Genomic DNA, 17,985 nt, shown 5'->3' with positions numbered 1-17,985 from the left:
ATGGTCTCTTTGAAATGCTCTTTTATTGTATGTTTGTTTTCTTTTTAACTTTTTTTTCATACAGGTGATTTGAAAAAAGAAGGGAAAGTTAAAAAAAAAAAAAAAAAAAAAAAAGAATGTAACTATAGATATGAAGTAGTAGAAAAGCCTCAAGCTGTGAACAAGAAAGTGAAGAGTAGATAAACACAAGAGCTAGATCATAAACATATTTACATCAGTCCTCTCAGGTTATTTGCATGGTTGGCTAACCCTCGGAGTTGGTAATATTAGAGATAGATGGTTTGCTTAGACTACCCAAGGTCCTAAATAAAAGCTAAATTTGCCACTCCAACAGTCCTCTAAACTGATAACTCTGATTGGACTTCTGTGTCTTTTCTCTAGCAGAGAAGGAAGACAGATAGATCCTTTACTCAGACTGGTCACATCCTAGAATCACTTGCAGACTAGAGCTGACAACTCCTCTTGTATGGTAGGGAAGACAGATGCAAGCTCACCATTTCCAGCGGCAGACTCAAAGATAAAACAAGCAAAGGAAGCAGGCTTGTGAACTGCAATATAGTTCAATTAGTCAAGATGTCTTCAACCACCACCCCACCCCAATTTCCTATAAGCATTTGTTAAAGTATACACTGTATAGGTTGTGGTAATTACATTCCATGCAATTCAAGCCATAATTCTTACTGATAGCTAGATCTTGCCAGCTATACTTCAATATTATTCTTATTACCTATGTTTATAATTCTTTTGCAAGTGGCCTAATAAATTCTAACCAGTAAAGTGTGTAAGTCACAAATTAAAGTCGCCTTTAATTCATGCTTTTAATTCATCAACCAGCAAAGAGAGAATCACACATGGTATGGTAGAATACAATGCAACTATTTAAAAAATGAGTTGGATATATACATGTTCATACAGAAAGATGTCCAAAATTGCTTAAATGACGAAAGCACAGTGTACAGAGTATTGACTATTCAATCCCCTTTGTGTAAATAAAAAGTGATACATATTTAACCTGGTGAATACTAAAACAATTTGGGGGCAAGATATGCAAGATTCTTAACAGTGGATACCGTTGAGGGTGAGAAAGGAGGCGTTTCCTTCTCATTGTATATCTTTCTTTATTCTAAAGTTTTTAACTATGTTCATAGTATTTCTTTTATCTGTCCATTTATGTATTCATTATTGAATTATCCAAATGAAAGAAATATGGCCTAAGTTTATCTTCTTCTTTATATATTTCTGCAATAAAAAACACTAATAATGTAATTTTTTTCATAAAGTCCCCATTCTCATTCTCTTTGCCATTCCGACTGGGCTTGACCCCTTTTTTACTACAACTCTCACCTAGCTTATCCTCCTGACACTGTACTTTGTTTTCTTCCTTTTTCTTTATAAGTTTTCTATTTTTGTAAAATACAGATAATAATACCAAATCCATAGGTTGATTATAATGATTAAATGAAATAAACTATGTAAAATGTTCAGTAGAATACCTGACACATAGTAAGCACTCAATAATTGGTAGCTCTTTATAGAGGAAATTACTATCTTGTCACCCTGCATATATTCATTCTTTTCCTAACTACAAAGAATTTCTCTTTAGGACAACACCTTCCTGACAGGAACCAGCATGAGACCAAGACTCTAAGCCAGAAAGACCATTACACTCTCTCTGCCCAGTGACTGTTTCAGACGTGGCCCAGGACTTCTATTCAAATAAATGATAGTGAAGAGAAACTCCCTTTACTCCTTGGTCTTTAATGTTTGAGGATTTGAGGCTAGAGTTACTGTAGCTATCTTATCACAGCAAAAGGAGAGCCTGGAGTGCCAAAGGCCACCAGGTAGTCTGAGAATAATGCCAAGATGATGTAATGCAAAGCAGAGCAAAGAAACCAAATCTTGCTATCTTTATTTGATCCCTGCATCCAGTTATAATTCCTGACTTTTTAGTTTATGGGAGTGTTCCAGTTCACTAATGCCGCCAGAATGCAAAATATCAGAAATGGATTGGCTTTTATAAAGGGGATTTATTAGGTTACAAAGTTACAGTTCTAAGGCCATAGAAGTGTCCAGATGAAGGCATGAACAAGATGATACCTTCCATGAAGAACGGCTGATAACATTTAGAACACCCCTTTCAGCTGGGAAAGCATGTGGCTGGCGTCTGCTGTTCCTTTGCTCCCAGGTTGCGTTTCAAAATGGCTTTCTCCAAAATGTTTGTGGGTCTCTCTTAGCTTCCCCAGGGCAAACTATGGGCTTCATCTCTTAGCTTAGACCAACTGTCCTTTGGTCTGCATCTCCAAGCATGTCTAAGCATCTCTGTCGGCTTCCAAGTATCTAACATCTGTGTGTCCTGGCTTAGCATATCCCAGGGCGTTTTCATCTCTCTGTTCTCTGTGTGAGCTGCCTTTAAAGGACTCCAGTAAACTAATCAAGAACCACGAATGGGCAGGGCCACACCTCCATGGAAATAATTCAATCAGAGGTTCCACTCTAAACAACAGACTAATCAATCTGCCCCCACAAGATTGCATTAAAGAATATGGCTTTTAGGGAGACATAATACATCCAAACTGGCACAGGGAGCCAATTTTTTTCTCAAGACAATTTGAATTGCATTTTCTGTCACTTATAGACTAGAGGGTCCTACCTGAGACATTATCGTAATTATTTTTTCTTCTGGATTCTAAGAATGGGCATTTCCTTCAATACCCCTTATCTAATACTGTCCTTTCTCTACTCACAATCTCAAAATCCAAATCAATTTTTAGTTTTCAACAATTCTTATAATACTATCCCATACTTTTTTCTCTCCTGAGCTATATTCCCATCCTCTACTGTCTATTGGATATATCTTCTTGGATGTCACCCTATAAACTCATCCTACACAAATCAAAACAAATGCATCTTTCAAAAACTATCTTTCCCCCCAAATCTGTTCTGCTTCCCAGCTTCCTGTCATAAACATAGCAACCACAAATTCTTATAGAATGCATGCTAGATATTTTCTTATAAAGAATCCTATGAAATTCTGGTTTTATAAATAAATACTCTCAGAGCGAATGATAAATTGAGTAAATTATCCAAGCATGTAGCTAAAAAGTTATGGGATTTGGGATTCTAACCAAATTAAATCTTTCTACTACAATGTGCTATGTCCCCAAAATCTGCCACTTAATTTAGTCCAGTCTTTGCTTTTTTGATGGTTGATGTCTCTCTAAGTCAGGCTATGTAGTGTTTTATAACCTGCGAAAATCCACAAGATTCCAGAAGCCCTCAAAGAGAATCACTGTACGTTCTTGGTAGGCCTATCAATCAAAAACTTTTTTTTCATTGAGCTTTATTTATTTTCTGTTGTTGTGTTATGAAACAAATAATTTTTTCAACTTCAAATATAAAGTTATATTATAATTTCAAATCAATGCTTATTCAAACCACACCAGCTTTCCAGGCCCACTAAATTCTTACACTTGGGGGGGGGGGCAGTGTTCCTCCCCATCTATCTTCTTTTGAGACTCACTGAACCTGATTTTATGCTCCTTAGTTAAAATGACAATATAAATTCATTCAAAAAGCATATTAATTGGTGGTTTTAATATGCCAGGTCCTAGGCTATGTCCTAGGAATGCAACAGTTAAAATTAAAAATTAAAAATAAAAGAGGAACCCTTGTTCTAAATGTCAAGAAAATAAGAGTGGCTGAATAAATACTGGAGGTCGCCAAATCAGCCAGTGGTTCTTCAACAGTCAGGAATTAGGGCCACGTTTGAGAATCTGATCAAAGTTCGGGGAAAAACTAACTCCCCAGAAAAATGCACATACACACAATTTTGTATAGAATTTCAGGAGGATTATGAACTCCTCTGAAGCCCAATCACCGATCACTAGGTCCATAAACCCCAGGTCAAAAATCCACAAATAAAACCAAGTTCTCTGGAGACAGGAATTTTCATACTTGCTTAATAATTCTGATTACACCTTGTACACTGCAATATATAAATATACACAATGTATACAAGTCACTTAAGAAATATTTGCCGATTGATAAGTTCTTCAAGATAACCAGGTAACACCGACTAATCGTTTCTTCCTTTAAGAAGCCCTTTAGTTATATTATCTTAAAAGCCCGAAACCCCCATTAACTAGACAATAATGACCTAGCACCAACAACTCTAAAATTACTGTTTTGCTAGTCACATGTGGAGTATACGATCATTCACTAATCTAGGCTCTCCTCTCCTTGTTGGCCTTCTACTCCCCCCAAACTCAGGTCTCCCTCCTTCGCATCCCGAAAACTACGCCCAGAGCCTCAATGCCCACAGGGAGACAGAAAATAACCCATGTTACACACCGCACACACCGACAAAGCGGGGATAGTCAAGTGATGGCCACAACTTCCAAACCTTTACTCATCAAGTGAGGAAATGAAGAAATTTACCTCAAGTTCCAGGAAAGCGGTGGCGATTGCTCTTACAGACCTGGGACCAGTTACCAAGAAGCCGCCAGATACACTGTCACCATAGTGACTTCTCCCAGCAACGCTCCCTCCCTCTTTCCCGCGATACTTCCCCGCGGCGCGTCTTCCGAGCGGGACCGAAACCCCGCCCCTCAGCAAGCCCGCCCTTTCCTGAGGGGGTGATATTGAACTCCTGAGCTCCGCCTCCAGCTCCGGAGGGAACCCTAATCAGTTTTTTTATTTATTTCAAAATTCTCCAGGCTGTTTTTTAAAATATTTTTAAAATAGTGCTGCGGCTGCTCCTGTAAACCAAAGGACAAACATTCCTTCGCTGTTCCTTTGCACTTAATAAAAACGTCCTCTACACTTCAGTCCCTCCAAGAGTTCGCGATGGCGCAGAAACGACCAGAAAATGGCGGTGGTAATCGCCGCACTTTTTTTCAAATTAGTGGCTCCCATAAAGCATTGCGCGCATTTGTAACGAATTTCCGTTCGAGTTTGTATTTTAGGCGCCATTTTCGAGTGAAGGACCCGGAGCTGAAACACCGGTAGGAGCGGGGGCTTATACAACCGTTTCCAACCCTGGTCTGAGTGGACTGCCCTGCAGGTAAAATGCTTCTTTTCCTGGTCGGATTTCATACTCTTACTTCCTGCCCAGTCCGCGGGCGCCTGGAAAGTAGAGGCCTCGAGTCCGGATTTAGCTGCAGCCGGGAGGTTTCGCTCGCTGTCACCCCTCCCCCCTCGGCTGCGCCCGGGCAGTCCCGGCTCCCGCGCGCTTCTCCCGAGCGCCAGTTCTCAGAGCTACTTAAAGCTTCTCTTCGGGAAGGCTCTAAGCCTCGTAGATCACTTCTCAAAAATCGTGGTCTTTCCAGGAAAGGTCATCTCCCTTTACCCCTTCTCTCTTCTCCCAAGAGACTAACCATCAGCTCTGAGCCTTCCCTGGCGACTCTTGATGGTTCATTTTTTAATGGGACACCGCCGCGGGCCCCGCAAGTACAAACCCGCCACCCCAAAATGACTGAACCGGAGCAGGCGCTGCCGGCGTCAAATTTGAAAATAGCTACCTGGCGTCCCCAGTCTTCGGCTCTCCTTCCCGGTCAAACTGGAGGAGAGACCTCGAAGCCCCCGGGCCGTCAACGGCGCCAAGAGCTAAATGGCGGAGAGGGAAAAGTGAGGGTTACTGGTTAGTCTTAGCTGGGCTAGAAAGAGTTATGGTCCGGCAAACCTGAGGCTAATTGCGAACTCTTCCTTCTAAAAGGCAGTGCTGTAGCATCCCTATACCAGAGACTGTGGAAATGTCGGTAAATGTCAGCCTATGGAGGGTACTTCGTTTAGAAATTATATTTGAGAATATTCTTATATCCTTACACTGATGGCCGGCGGGAGACGGGGTCTTAAAAAGAATCCTAAGGAGTTGGATTACCTTTAATTGATTCCCAGACACGTCTTGGTTTTCCCACCTGCGTAGATCTTGTTAAGAAAACCAGTCCTACCTTCTTGCCGTTTTAATTTTCATGGCCTCTTCTCCCGGGACCTTCTTCCTCTGTGCGGAGTTTTGAAACGGAGCTCTCTCGGAAGCGGGTGGACGGAGGTTTTCCCGAATGGGGCGGACAGAACCGGGTGGGAACTGAGTTGGTCCCGCTGCGAGGGTGGGCGGGAGAGGTGCTGCGCGGTCCTGCGGCTCGCGGGCTGACTTGCTCCCGGCTCTCCCCCGGCGCAGCGACCATGCCGCGCAAAGGCACCCAACCCTCCACCGCCCGACGGAGAGCGGAGGAGCAGTCGCCGTCCTCGGGCTGCGCCAGCAGCGACGCGGAGTCGGAGCCGCCGCCCGGCCGCGCTGAGAGCCCGGCCTTGGCCACCGCAGGTGAGTGGCCCGCTGCGACTGACAGGAACGTGCCCTAGGGGACCGGGACGGACTGGTGTTATTGGACAGGGCGCGAAGCTGCAGGATGGACGCATGGAGGTCCCGAGTTGGTCTCGTAGAGCGGCTCTGGGAAGCCGTCTGGCCTTTTCAGAGGTGGGACCGCCCCCCGCACTTTAGGTGTAACGGTGCTGCAGGAATAGGGTCGAGTAAATTTGTGAATTTGTGGCTTTGGGGAGTGGTCGGGACATCTTTTTATTGTATGTCCGTGGAAATCGGCATGATCCGCCAATTGTACTTTTTTTAGATAGAATAACCTAACTGTACGTGAATGTTATGGAATGTTTGACCCTAACCTCACCTCGGTGGTCTTAAGTTACCTTTAAAGAGATAATTTATTTCACCAAACTACCCGTAGCTTTTGTGACTCCAGGAATTGGACAACACTATGAAACCCTGTGACAGTGTCGCTAAAGTTCTTCAGTGTCCAAAGTGAAGGTTAGGTGCGCAAAGGTATGGAGAAAGTTGGTAGAGCCTAAGGATTTAACCTCTTGTTTAGGATGGGGACGAGGGGATCTGCGTGTGGTTTTCCCAGATTTGCTTTACGACTGACTTTTTTATAGAATGTTGCGACCGGTGGCATTTCTTTCTAGAACTTCCTTTTATAAAAACAAGTAGAAAAGATTGGATTTTCATTCTTCGTGAGTTTAGGTTAATACTATGTTTAAGTACAGAACAAAGTCCTAGGTTTCAAAATAACATCCCTCCAGAGATTAGCAGGCAGTAGTCCTCCTAACTAATTGAACTAATGTAGGCTTTCTTCCTTGCCTTTCTTTCTTTTTCCTTTGCCTAACTTAGAGACTCCGAGTGAGGAAATTGATAATAGGAGTTTAGAAGAGATTTTGAATAGTATCCCTCCTCCCCCACCTCCAGCAATGACCAATGAAGCTGGAGCTCCTCGGCTTATGATAACTCATATTGTAAACCAGAACTTCAAATCCTATGCTGGGGAAAAAATTCTGGGACCTTTTCATAAGGTATTTGTTCATTTTAAATTACTATTGTAAGGTAAGACGTCTTTATTACAAGATCTTTCAATTTTGTAGCTATTGTCTTTATCCTGAGCAATAGTGATTTATAAGTATATGTCGTACACACACACACCGAGTCTATATTTCTGTGACTTTAACAACTGAAATTACCTTTTGTATATCTGGTTATCTTTTGGTAACTCTTTAGGTGTAAAGTTTTCCTCACTGAATAAAGTGGGTGACTTTTTGTAGTATTTTCTCTTTAACCATTATAATGAATTTTTGTTAAAAGTCTGGGTTAGAGTAAGACCATGGTTTTATTAACGTGTTTAATAAGTTTGTGAATGTAAGAAAACATAATTGTGTATCTTCTAGCAAAACTACATCTTGTAGTTTTACTGCAAGTAAATTAAAATCAGGCGTATTCGTATGCCCTTTTTAATTTCACTTAATTTTTTCTGTTCTTTTTATGCAGCGCTTTTCATGTATTATTGGGCCAAATGGCAGTGGCAAATCCAATGTTATTGATTCTATGCTTTTTGTGTTTGGCTATCGAGCACAAAAGATAAGGTCTAAAAAACTTTCAGTACTAATACATAATTCTGATGAACACAAGGATATTCAGAGTTGTACTGTAGAAGTTCATTTTCAAAAGATAATTGATAAGGTAAGGGATTTTTACTATTTAGTTATTTACAACTTTAAGGAAGGAGGGCAAAGGACTTCAATACCTTACACATTCTATTATTGTTGGCTTAAATAAGATTTTCAAAATTATGTGTAATTAAAGCAGAACTGATACTGAATCAGTTACTTCCATGATCATATTTGCTTTTAGGGGAGTGATGGTGTCTGTTAAACTTAAAATATTAAAATTCTTAGCCAAAGAAATGAATTATAAATAATTCATAGTAATCCTTACCTTTTTGGGATAAAATATTAAGCAGTTTAGTATCCTTGAGTGCCCAGTAGGCATTCCTTTGTTATAAATTTTGGGTGTATTTTTAAAGTTGTCTTTTTATTGCTTTACAATAAATTACCCAAGCTTGAAAATTAACAACTGACTAATTTTAACACCTCCATTACTTCCATTCACATTAAATTTAATATTATTAGTGATCCTGTGTATTTGTGATATCAAAGAGTTTTGCTTCGGTTTGAACTACTGTTAAGTGCTTTTGAAATGGGGAAAGGGTTAAGGTAACAAGTTTGTTTTCTAGAAGTGAAGAGAATTGTGGGCTTAAATATCTATGTAAATTGTTTACATGGTTCTGTTGGTGGTGTTTTTTTTTTCCTCTTCTGTTTAATAGTTAACTGAAAATTTATGACTTAGAAACAGCTGAGTAGAACCTAAAAGTATAGAAAGCTAATTACATAATGAAATGAGATGACTTGGTTTCTGGGTTTTGTTTTATTTATTTATTTATTTATTTATTTATTTTATATAAAGGGTGTTAATTAAATCACAGAGACATCTATTTTAATTTTGTTTCTTAATGCTTTCTGTTGTGCAATTTGGGTTAGAAAATAGATAACCAGTAAATCAGATTTGATTCCACTGGCTATTCCATTTGACTTGTAAATTTTAAAAACTGGAACTTGAATATGATAGCTCTTTTAAGAGTAATGGAAAGCAAGTTTTAATGTTAAAGTAGATTTGCCATTGTTTTTTTTTTTAAATCTGTTTGCTTTTTACAAAATCAGGTGGCATGTAGATCTTGTTTCCTTCAATTAATGGCACACTCTTTGAAAAAAAAAAAAAACAGCCAAGCCTTAGCTCCTTCCTTCCTTTTTCCTTGAATCATTTATTGCTCCAACTTTTTAAAATTGACTATTAATTTAATCTTTCAACATGGTTTGATAATTTGGGTGCGTTTCTTTCGGTTATGGTGGAATTCGTGTCCCCCTTCTCATTTTTTTCCATCTCACTCAAATGTTTTTTAGTTTTGTTTGGGGGGGGTAGTTTGTGGTTGTTTTAGATTGGCTTGCCTTTTTGATTTTTTGTAATCTATGAGGAAGGGACCAAACAACTTGGAAAAGTATCCATTCTTTGCTAAGCAAGGTTGTTTTTGAGAACTGCCAGTTTGTTGTATGCGTGTTGAATTGACATTTTAATACATAAAGTTAGTTTCAGTATAAAATGAGTTATATTGAAATTTGAAATGGACCTATGACTTAAAAAGAACAGTTGTTTTCTGATTTGTTTGTTTCCTAAAAACAGGAAGGAGATGATTATGAAGTCATTCCTAACAGTAAGTTCTATGTATCCAGAACGGCTTACAGAGATAATACTTCTGTCTACCACATAAGTGGGAAAAAAAGAACATTTAAAGATGTTGGAAATCTTCTTCGAAGCCATGGGATTGACTTGGACCATAATAGATTTTTAATCTTACAGGTAAATTCATTAAAGATTTTAGAGGTTCTCTTATTTTTCCTTTTTTCAATAAAGGTAGGGGTTTTCCCCCTATTGGATGAATCCTGGTTTTTTTTTGAGGCCTTAAAGTACTGTAGCAGCACATCATGGTTTACATACTACAGTCAAGATGCGAATCATTATTTGCTGCTCTAGAAATTTAAGGAAATTCATTCAAAACACTGTATTTTCATCATCAGATGCTCTTTATATGTTTGGAAGGACTGACATACTTGTTCCGCTCTAGCAGCACGTAAATATTGGCGTAGTGAAGTAAATATTAAACACCAATATTATTGTGCTGCTTTAGTGTGACAAGGATATAGCAACTAATATTTCTATTTGTATTTCCCTTCAAGATAACGGGATTCACTATCTTTTAATAGTCTGTTCTTTTATTTTTGTTCTTATTCTTATCCCTACTAAGATTACAAAAAAATGAAGATAAAAATTTTTATACCTGGTGTTTGAAAAATTTACCTCAGCAACTAATCTTTTTTTAACATGTGAGACTGCTAAATTTAAAAGTTTACTTGAGTTGGTGTTTGAATCACTACTGTTGGTAGATCAGAAAGTAACTGATGTTTTAGGTATCACAACCGTTGAAGACAAAAATCTTAAAAGGAATGTGAAAGTTAAATACCTAGTATTAATTTTTATTAGAAACACTATTTTTTTTGAGTTAGGTATATTCTGTTTACGTTGCTTAGTAAGAAAAGTCCCTTATCTTTTCTTCCCTTTGCCTCATCTTTATTTTTATTCTTTTTTTAGTATAAAATCGTGGCTTTTCAGACATTTTTAAACTCCTTTTTGATTTAAGGCTATCTTCTTTTCCTGGGTCCTGTGCAGAATCACAAAGAACATAATAAAAGCAAAACTAATTTATAGCTCAAATCTAGCTGCTAATATTGCTTAGTTTTCTGTGCTGCCAGTTTTTAAACAAGTTCAGAATTTTGGTTTGATATTTAAAAGCCTTGTGAGAATGACTTAAGTGTTCCCAGTAACAAAATCTCTTAGTTTTTGTTCTTCGATTATTTAGAAGGACAGTACCACTTTTAGACATATGTAGTGTACCGTAAATCAATATCATTCTGAAATTACTTGTATAAGTATCTTGTTACCAAGCACAGTACATTTGTGGTACTTCTATGAACCAAACTTATTTAAAAGTAAATGTTGGGTAATGGGCTGAAGATATATTTCTAAACAACATTTTAATTTATATAAATGTAGAATTAAAACTTGGTGTTTGGGTTTTTTGTTTTTGTTTTCTTTAATCAGACTTACGAACTTTTGTATTCTGGGATGTGGTATGGTTAATTATGGATATGAAGTTAAATCCCTTTATAATGCCAAATTTGATGGTGAAGCCTATTTTGTTTATTCTTTGCTATTTCTTTACTCTCCTGGGATAATCAGTCAAGGTTTTGTGGCTGTTCAAAAACTGATTAAAATAAAGTAGACTGCATTTTAACCCATCTAAGGCTAATTTTATTGTGGGTACAGTCTCCCTTAAGTAATATAATAAAGGAGGCTAAAAAAATAATAACTTCCTGAAGAAGTAAATAAGAATAATTTATAAATTGCTTACTTTATATTAGTTTCTGAAATACCTAGAATATGCTCAAGCCATTTCTTTTAGTAATCTGAACCTTTTTATATGATCATAACAATTAAAATGTTCAGAACAATTCTCCTAAATAATACCAAGGTAAACTTTCCAAGCTAACAAATTCAGTTCCATTAAATTTATAGATACAAACTTTAGGAACTCACCTGGTAGAAATAAAAAACCGATTGGGCTAGATAGAACTAATGGTGTTCTATTAAAAGTTTGATACTCAGTTGTTTCTATGAATTTTTATTTAATTTCTTACAATCTTGCAATGGAAGGTAAGTAAGAATGTGGTTTTTATCACCTTCTGTCCCACTGAATAAAGTTTATATTGGCCTTGGTCTGAAAGGCTGGAAATTTGGAAACATCATAATATAACCATCCAAGTGATTACACTCAGTAAAATACAGAGACTGGCCAGTGGTAGTAATTTATAGTAAAAGTAATACAAATTTAGTAAAAGCAAAAAATTATTTAAAAAAAAAAAAAAAAAAACTACCACATTGTAGAAGTTTACAAGGTTAAAAGTTTTTAATTGGTTTAGTAAGTTTTTCAACTAAGCATTGCTAGGATGTCAATCCACTTAAAATTCATCATTTGGTCATTCAGATGAATACCTAATGAGGCACTATGCTAAAATGGTATAAATGAAATGAAGATATTTAAACCTTGTTTCTTGCCCTTGGAGGCATTTGTACAATATTAACTATAATTGGCCAATGTGTTTTCCCCAGTTATACATTATCACATTTACATGTACACCTTATTTGTAGACCTTTGTTTCATTGTAGTAAAAAACAACTGTTGGTCCAAACAAGTAAGATTTTATTCACTCTGGATGGCATTTCATGGGTAACTATGCCTTATAAAATAGGTTTAATTGATGTTGCCTTTGCACCATTCAGCATTAGAAGAATGGTGACCTTAATGCTTTTAATTCATTTCAAAGTTATTGCATTCATTAACACTTGTTTCAGGAATGTGTGTGTAAACCCTAAAAGCCACAACTACTAGCACAACTTAAGTTTTGTCAAAGTTTTCCATTTCACAAACATTTTTATCATATTATATAATCTCATTTAAAGTTTAAAACAAAAACAAACTTTTTTTAATGTTTAGTAATTTGGAGATTGGATTAACCTAGGTCTGGCTTTTTACTTATATATGTCTTCTCCCTCTTTATTTCCAGTATGCTTCTAAGCTGTAGTTTGGCATGGCATACTAACTGTTTTAGTCTGTAGAAATACTAAGTATGTGCTATGATATCAAAAGAAATTTTTAGCCCTGGAAATAATATCTCAGTTATCCAAATATGTCTGATTCAGCATCCTCGACTGTGAAAGAAAATAGGAAGCTGCCTCTAAGCAATCAAAATAGATATTAGGAAACCTACCCACAAAAGCATTGCCCTGTCTTATTTCTGCACTTGTTTCTTGTTTCTTGAACTCAGATAGCTCATAAAAAGCAAAATAGAGGAAATTTCATTAGAGGAAGATAGATTGATGGCAAAGAACAATTAAGCAACTTATAACCCAGGGAAAAAGAGAGGAAATAAAAAGATTATCGAGGTAAACTAAAAATGGAAAGCCTAGCAATTCTAGGCCATTGAATTTTTAAAAAGTGTTTTTATGAAAGTAATTGAAGGTTTATACAGAAACCTGAAGAATATAGAATTCCCATATACCCATTTCTATTATTAACATTTTGCATTAGTGTGATATCTGTTTTGTAAATTTATGAGAGAATATTATAATTTTACTATTAACTCTAGGCCATAGTTCACATTAAGATTCACTGTTTTTTGTTGTACATTTCTCTGACGTTCTGTTCTGTTTTCTCATTTTTTTAACTGGTAACATATATACAACCTAAAATTTCTCTCTTAAACTATGTTCAAATATATAATTCAGTGCTATTGATTACATTCATAGTGTTCTGCTACCCTCCCCACCATTCATTACCAAAACTTTTCCATCATCTTAGTCTCTAATTCCCTACCTTATTCCCTGGTAACCTATATTCTAGATTCTGATTTTGTGAGTTTGCTTTTTCTAATTATTTCATATCAGTGAGAACATACAATGTTTGTCCTTTTGTGTCTGCCTTATTTCACTCAACATGATGTCGTCAATATTCATCCATGTTGTCATGTGTATCAGAACTTCATTCCTTTTCACAGCTGAATAATAGTCCACTGTGTGTATATCACATTTTATTTATCCACTCATCAATTGATGGACACTTCAGTTGCTTCCTCCCTTTGGCAATTGTAAATAATACCATTATGAACACAGGTGTGCAAATATCTGTTGAGGTCCCTGCTTTCAGTTCTCTGAGGTGTGTGCCTAAATCTGGGATTTATGGGTCCTGTGGTAATTCCATACTTTACTTACTGAGGAATTGCCACAGCAGCTGTACCATTTTACATTCCCATCTACAATGAATGTTTCTGTTTCTCCACAACCTCTCCAACAATTGTTGTTTTTGTTGTTGTTTTTTTTAATAGTAGGCATTCTAATGTGTGTAAAGTGGTTTCTCATTTTGATTTGCATTTCCCTAATGGCTAATGATGAACATCTTTTCATGTGACTTTTGGCCATCCAAATATCTTCTTTAGAGGAAAAATCTCTGTTCAAGTCTTTCGCCCGTTTTTAAATGGGTGATTTGTCTTTTTGTTGCTCAGTTATAAGATTTCTTTATATATTCTGGATATTAAGCCTATATCAGATATGTGCTTTACAAATATTTTGCCCCATTATGTAGATTGTCTTTTTACTTTCATAATAAAGTCCTTTGAATTAAAGTTTTTTAATTGATGTGGATTTTTTTCTTTTGTTGTTAGAGCTTTGTATGTCAACTATGAAATCATTGCCTGACACAGTGTCTTAAAGATGCTTCCCCATGTTTTATTCTAGGTGTTTTATAATTGTGTTACTTATATTTAGGTCTTTGGTCTGTTTTGAGTAGATTTTTGTATATGGTGTGAGGGTAGGGGTCCATCTTAATTCTTTTGCATATTGACATCCAGTTTTCTCAACAGCATTTCGTGAAGCTATTCTTTCCCAATTGAGTGAACTTGATACCTTGGTCAAAAATTAGTTGGCCATAGATAAAAGGGTTTATTTGTGAACTGTCAATTTGATTACATTAATCTTTGTATCTGTCTTTGTGGCAGTACAATGCTGTTTTGGTTATTGCAGCTTTTTAATATGTTTTAAGATCGGAAAGTGTGAATCCTCCGACTTTGTTCTGCTTTTTTAAGATGACTTTGGCTGTTCAAGGCCCTGTACCCTTCAATGTAAATTTGATGGTTGGCTTTTCCATTTGTGCAAAGAAGGTTGTTGGAATTTGGATCAAGATTGTGTCAAATTTGTAAATCACTTTCAGTAGAATTGACATCTAGGCAATATTTATTTAGCCTTGCAGTCCACAAGCATGGAATGTTTTTTAATTTGTTTAGGTCTTTGATTTCTTTTAGCAATGTTTTGTAGTTTTCCGTGAATAAGTCCTGTGCATCCTTGGTTCAATTTATTGCTAGATATTTGCTTCTTTTAGTTGTTACTGTAAATGAATTTTTTTCTTGATTTCCTCTTCAAATTGCTCATTATTAGTGTAGAAAAACACTTCTGGTTTTTACATGTTGATCTTCTACCCTGCCACATTGCTGAATTTGTTTTTTTACTTCTAGTAACTTTGTTATAGATTTTTGGGGATTCTCTTTGTATAGAATTATGTCTGCAAATAGGAAAAGTTTCACTTCTTCCTTTCCAGTTTGGATACCTTTATTTCTTTTTCTTGTCTTAACACCCTGGCTAGAACTTCCGGTACAGTGTTGAAAAATTGTGCTGTTGGTGGGCATTGTTGTCTTGTTCCTGATGTGAGAGGGAAAGCTTTTAGTCTTTCACCCTTCAGTATGATGTTATCTGTCGGCTTTTCATAAATGCTCTTTATCGTGTTGAGGAAGTTTCCTTGTTTTCCAAGTTTCCAAGTATTTTTAAAGTGCTGCTGTATTCTGTTTGCTAGTATTTTGTTGAGGATTTTTGCATCTATATTCATCAGGAATACTGGTCTGTAATTTTCTTGTATCTGGCTTTGGCATTAGGGTGATAACTGGCCTCATAGAGTAAATTAGGCGATGTTCTCATGAATTTCTTTAAAATGTTTGAGCAGTATTAGTGTTAATTTTTTCTTGTAGTGTTTGGTAAAATTCTCCAGTGAAGCCATCTGTTCTATGCTTTTCTTTATTGAGAGGTTATTGATTACTGATTCATTCTCTTTACTGTTGTCTGTTGAGATCTTCTATTTCTTCCTGAGTCAGTGTAGGTAATTTGTGTATTTTTATTTAATCTAGATTATCTGTTTTCTTGGTGTACAATTGTTCGTAGTATCCTCTTATAATCCTTTTTATTTCTGTGGGTTCAGTAATAATGCCCCCCCCCACTTCATTTCTGATTTGACAGTCTAAAGTTTTATAGAACTTACATTTGGTTTTGTTGATTCTCTATTGTTTCTTAATTCTCTATTTCACCTTTCTCTCTCCTCTAATCTTTGTTATTTCTTTCCTCCTGCTTGCTTTGGGTTTAACTTGCTCTATCCTTTTCTAGTTCCTCTGCTTGTGAAATTAGGTCTCTGGTTTGAGATGTTTCTTCCTTTTTAACATAAACATTAAGAGCTATATTTCCCTTTGAGCACTACCTTTGATGCATCATATAAATTTTGGTATGTTGTGGTTTCCACATATTTGTGAATTTTCTGGGTCTCATTCTGTTATTATTTCCAGTCTCATTCTATGGTTAGAGAAAATACTTTGATTTGAAATTTTTTTATTTATTTATTGAGATTTTTTTTGTAACTTAATATGTGGATTATTTTGGAGAATCACCCATGTACACTAGAGAAGAATGTATAGTCTGCTGCAGTTTGTTAGATCTAGGCATTTTATATTATTATTCCATTCTGCTATTTCTTTATAGATCTGTCTAGTTGTCCTATCCATTATTGAATGTGTTGTATTTAAGTCCCCTATTAATGAAGAGCTATCTTTTTCTCCCTTCAAATCTGTCACTGTATCATATATTTGGGTGTACTGTCATTAGATGCATATATATATATTTATCATTGTTGTTGTTCTTGTGGAATTGACCCCTTTATCCGTATATAGTGACCTTCTTTGCCCCTTGCAATGGTTTTTAACTTGAAGTCTATTTTATTTGGTATTAGTATAGCTACCCTGGCTCTCTTTTGGTTACTACTTGCATGGTATATTTTTTTCCATCCTTTCACTTTCAACCTACTTGTGTCTGAATTTCAGGTGAGTCTCTTGCAGAGAGCATATAGTTTTTATTCATTCTATCAATCTGCCTTTTGACTGGAGAGTTTAATCCATTTGCATTTGAAATCATTACTGATAATTCAGGACATTCTTCTGCCGTTTTGCTGTTTATTCTCTGTAAGTCTTACGCTTTTTTTGTCCCTTAATTCTTCTATTAATGCCTACTTATATTTGATTTTGTGTTTTTTTGTACCATATCAAGTGTTTTCTCATTTCTATGTGGATATGTTTATCATATATTTTCCTTGTGATTACCATGGGGTTTAAATTTAACATGTTAAATATATGGCAGTCATATTTAGTTTGATACCAACTTGACTTCAGTAGCATACACATACTCTCTTCCTGTACCCCTCTTACATCCACCTTTTTTTTGTACTTGTTACTATTATGCATTTGCATTGTAGTATATGTAGAAAGTAGGAAACTGAATGACATACCAAAAAATACAATACAGTAGTACTGGCATTTATAGGTAACCAAATGGTTACCATTACTGCTGGTCATTACTTCTTTATGCTGCTTTGAACCACTAGCTTGTGTCCTTTCCTTTCAGTCTGAAGAATTCCCTTTAGCATTACTGGTAGGGCAGGTCTAGTGGTGTTCTACCCCCTCAGCTTTTGTTTATCTGGAAATGTCTTAATCTCCCTCATTTTTGAAAGAGAGTTTCCCTGGATATAAAATCCTTGGATGGCAGTTGATTTCCTTCAGCACTTGTGTTTCAACCCACTGCCTTCTTCCTGCCATGGCTTCTGATGAGAAATTGGCAATCTAATTGGGGCTCCCTCTGTGTAGCACATTACTTTTCTCTTCCAGCTTTCAGAACTCTCTTTTGTCCTTTGCATTTGATAGTGTGATCAACATATGACAGGGTGTATTTTTCTTCATGTTTATTCTGTTTGGTGTTCTCTGAGCTTCTTGGATGTGCATATTCACATCTTTTGCTAGGTTTGGGGAGTTCTATGTCATTATTTCTTTGACTGTTCCTTCTGCCCTGTTTCAGTTTGCTAAGCTGCTGTACTGCCATATACACAGAAATGGGTTGGCTTTTTCAATGAGGATTTATTAGGTTGCAGATTTACAGTTCTAAGGCCATGAAAGTGTCCCAATACAGGGTCCCTCTGTCACATAGGGAGACACATGGTGATGTCTGCTGATCTGCCAGCTTCTGGTTTCAAAAATAACACTCTCAGCTCCTGTGGCTCCTCATTGCTTCTCCCAGGGTCAGACTCTGGATTACATCTCTTAGCTTCTCCCTATTCTCCAAAATGTCTC

The 17,985-nt window shown here is 36.5% G+C and overlaps 2 protein-coding genes across 6 annotated transcripts in view; one reads left to right on the top strand and one right to left on the bottom strand.

Annotated features, from left to right (window-relative positions):
- Window positions 1–5,991, bottom strand: part of IFT80 (intraflagellar transport 80) — a 213,833-nt gene extending 207,842 nt beyond the window's left edge. For 2 of the 3 annotated variants that reach the window (XM_037841695.1, XM_037841725.1), the window contains exon 1: window positions 4,438–4,553. The gene's annotated coding sequence lies outside the window, so the exon portion shown is untranslated. Of the gene's footprint in view, window positions 1–4,437; window positions 4,554–5,948 lie in introns of those variants that run through there. The other variant, XM_037841715.1, reaches the window with a different exon arrangement.
- Window positions 4,686–17,985, top strand: part of SMC4 (structural maintenance of chromosomes 4) — a 46,603-nt gene continuing 33,303 nt past the window's right edge. Inside the window, exons 1-5 of one of the 3 annotated variants that reach the window (XM_037841681.1) lie at window positions 4,686–5,062; window positions 6,176–6,319; window positions 7,175–7,353; window positions 7,823–8,014; window positions 9,569–9,745. In XM_037841681.1, coding sequence (XP_037697609.1) covers window positions 6,181–6,319; window positions 7,175–7,353; window positions 7,823–8,014; window positions 9,569–9,745 — 687 coding nt within the window. In that variant the 5' untranslated portion in view covers window positions 4,686–5,062; window positions 6,176–6,180. Of the gene's footprint in view, window positions 5,063–6,175; window positions 6,320–7,174; window positions 7,385–7,822; window positions 8,015–9,568; window positions 9,746–17,985 lie in introns of those variants that run through there. The other 2 variants (XM_037841665.1, XM_037841673.1) reach the window with 2 other exon arrangements.

The sequence above is a fragment of the Choloepus didactylus genome, chromosome 1 (genome assembly GCF_015220235.1).
Source record: "Choloepus didactylus isolate mChoDid1 chromosome 1, mChoDid1.pri, whole genome shotgun sequence".
NCBI classification, from domain to species: Eukaryota; Metazoa; Chordata; class Mammalia; order Pilosa; family Megalonychidae; genus Choloepus; species Choloepus didactylus.
Note: the sequence above shows the minus strand (reverse complement) of the source record. Positions and strands in the feature narration are given on the sequence as shown.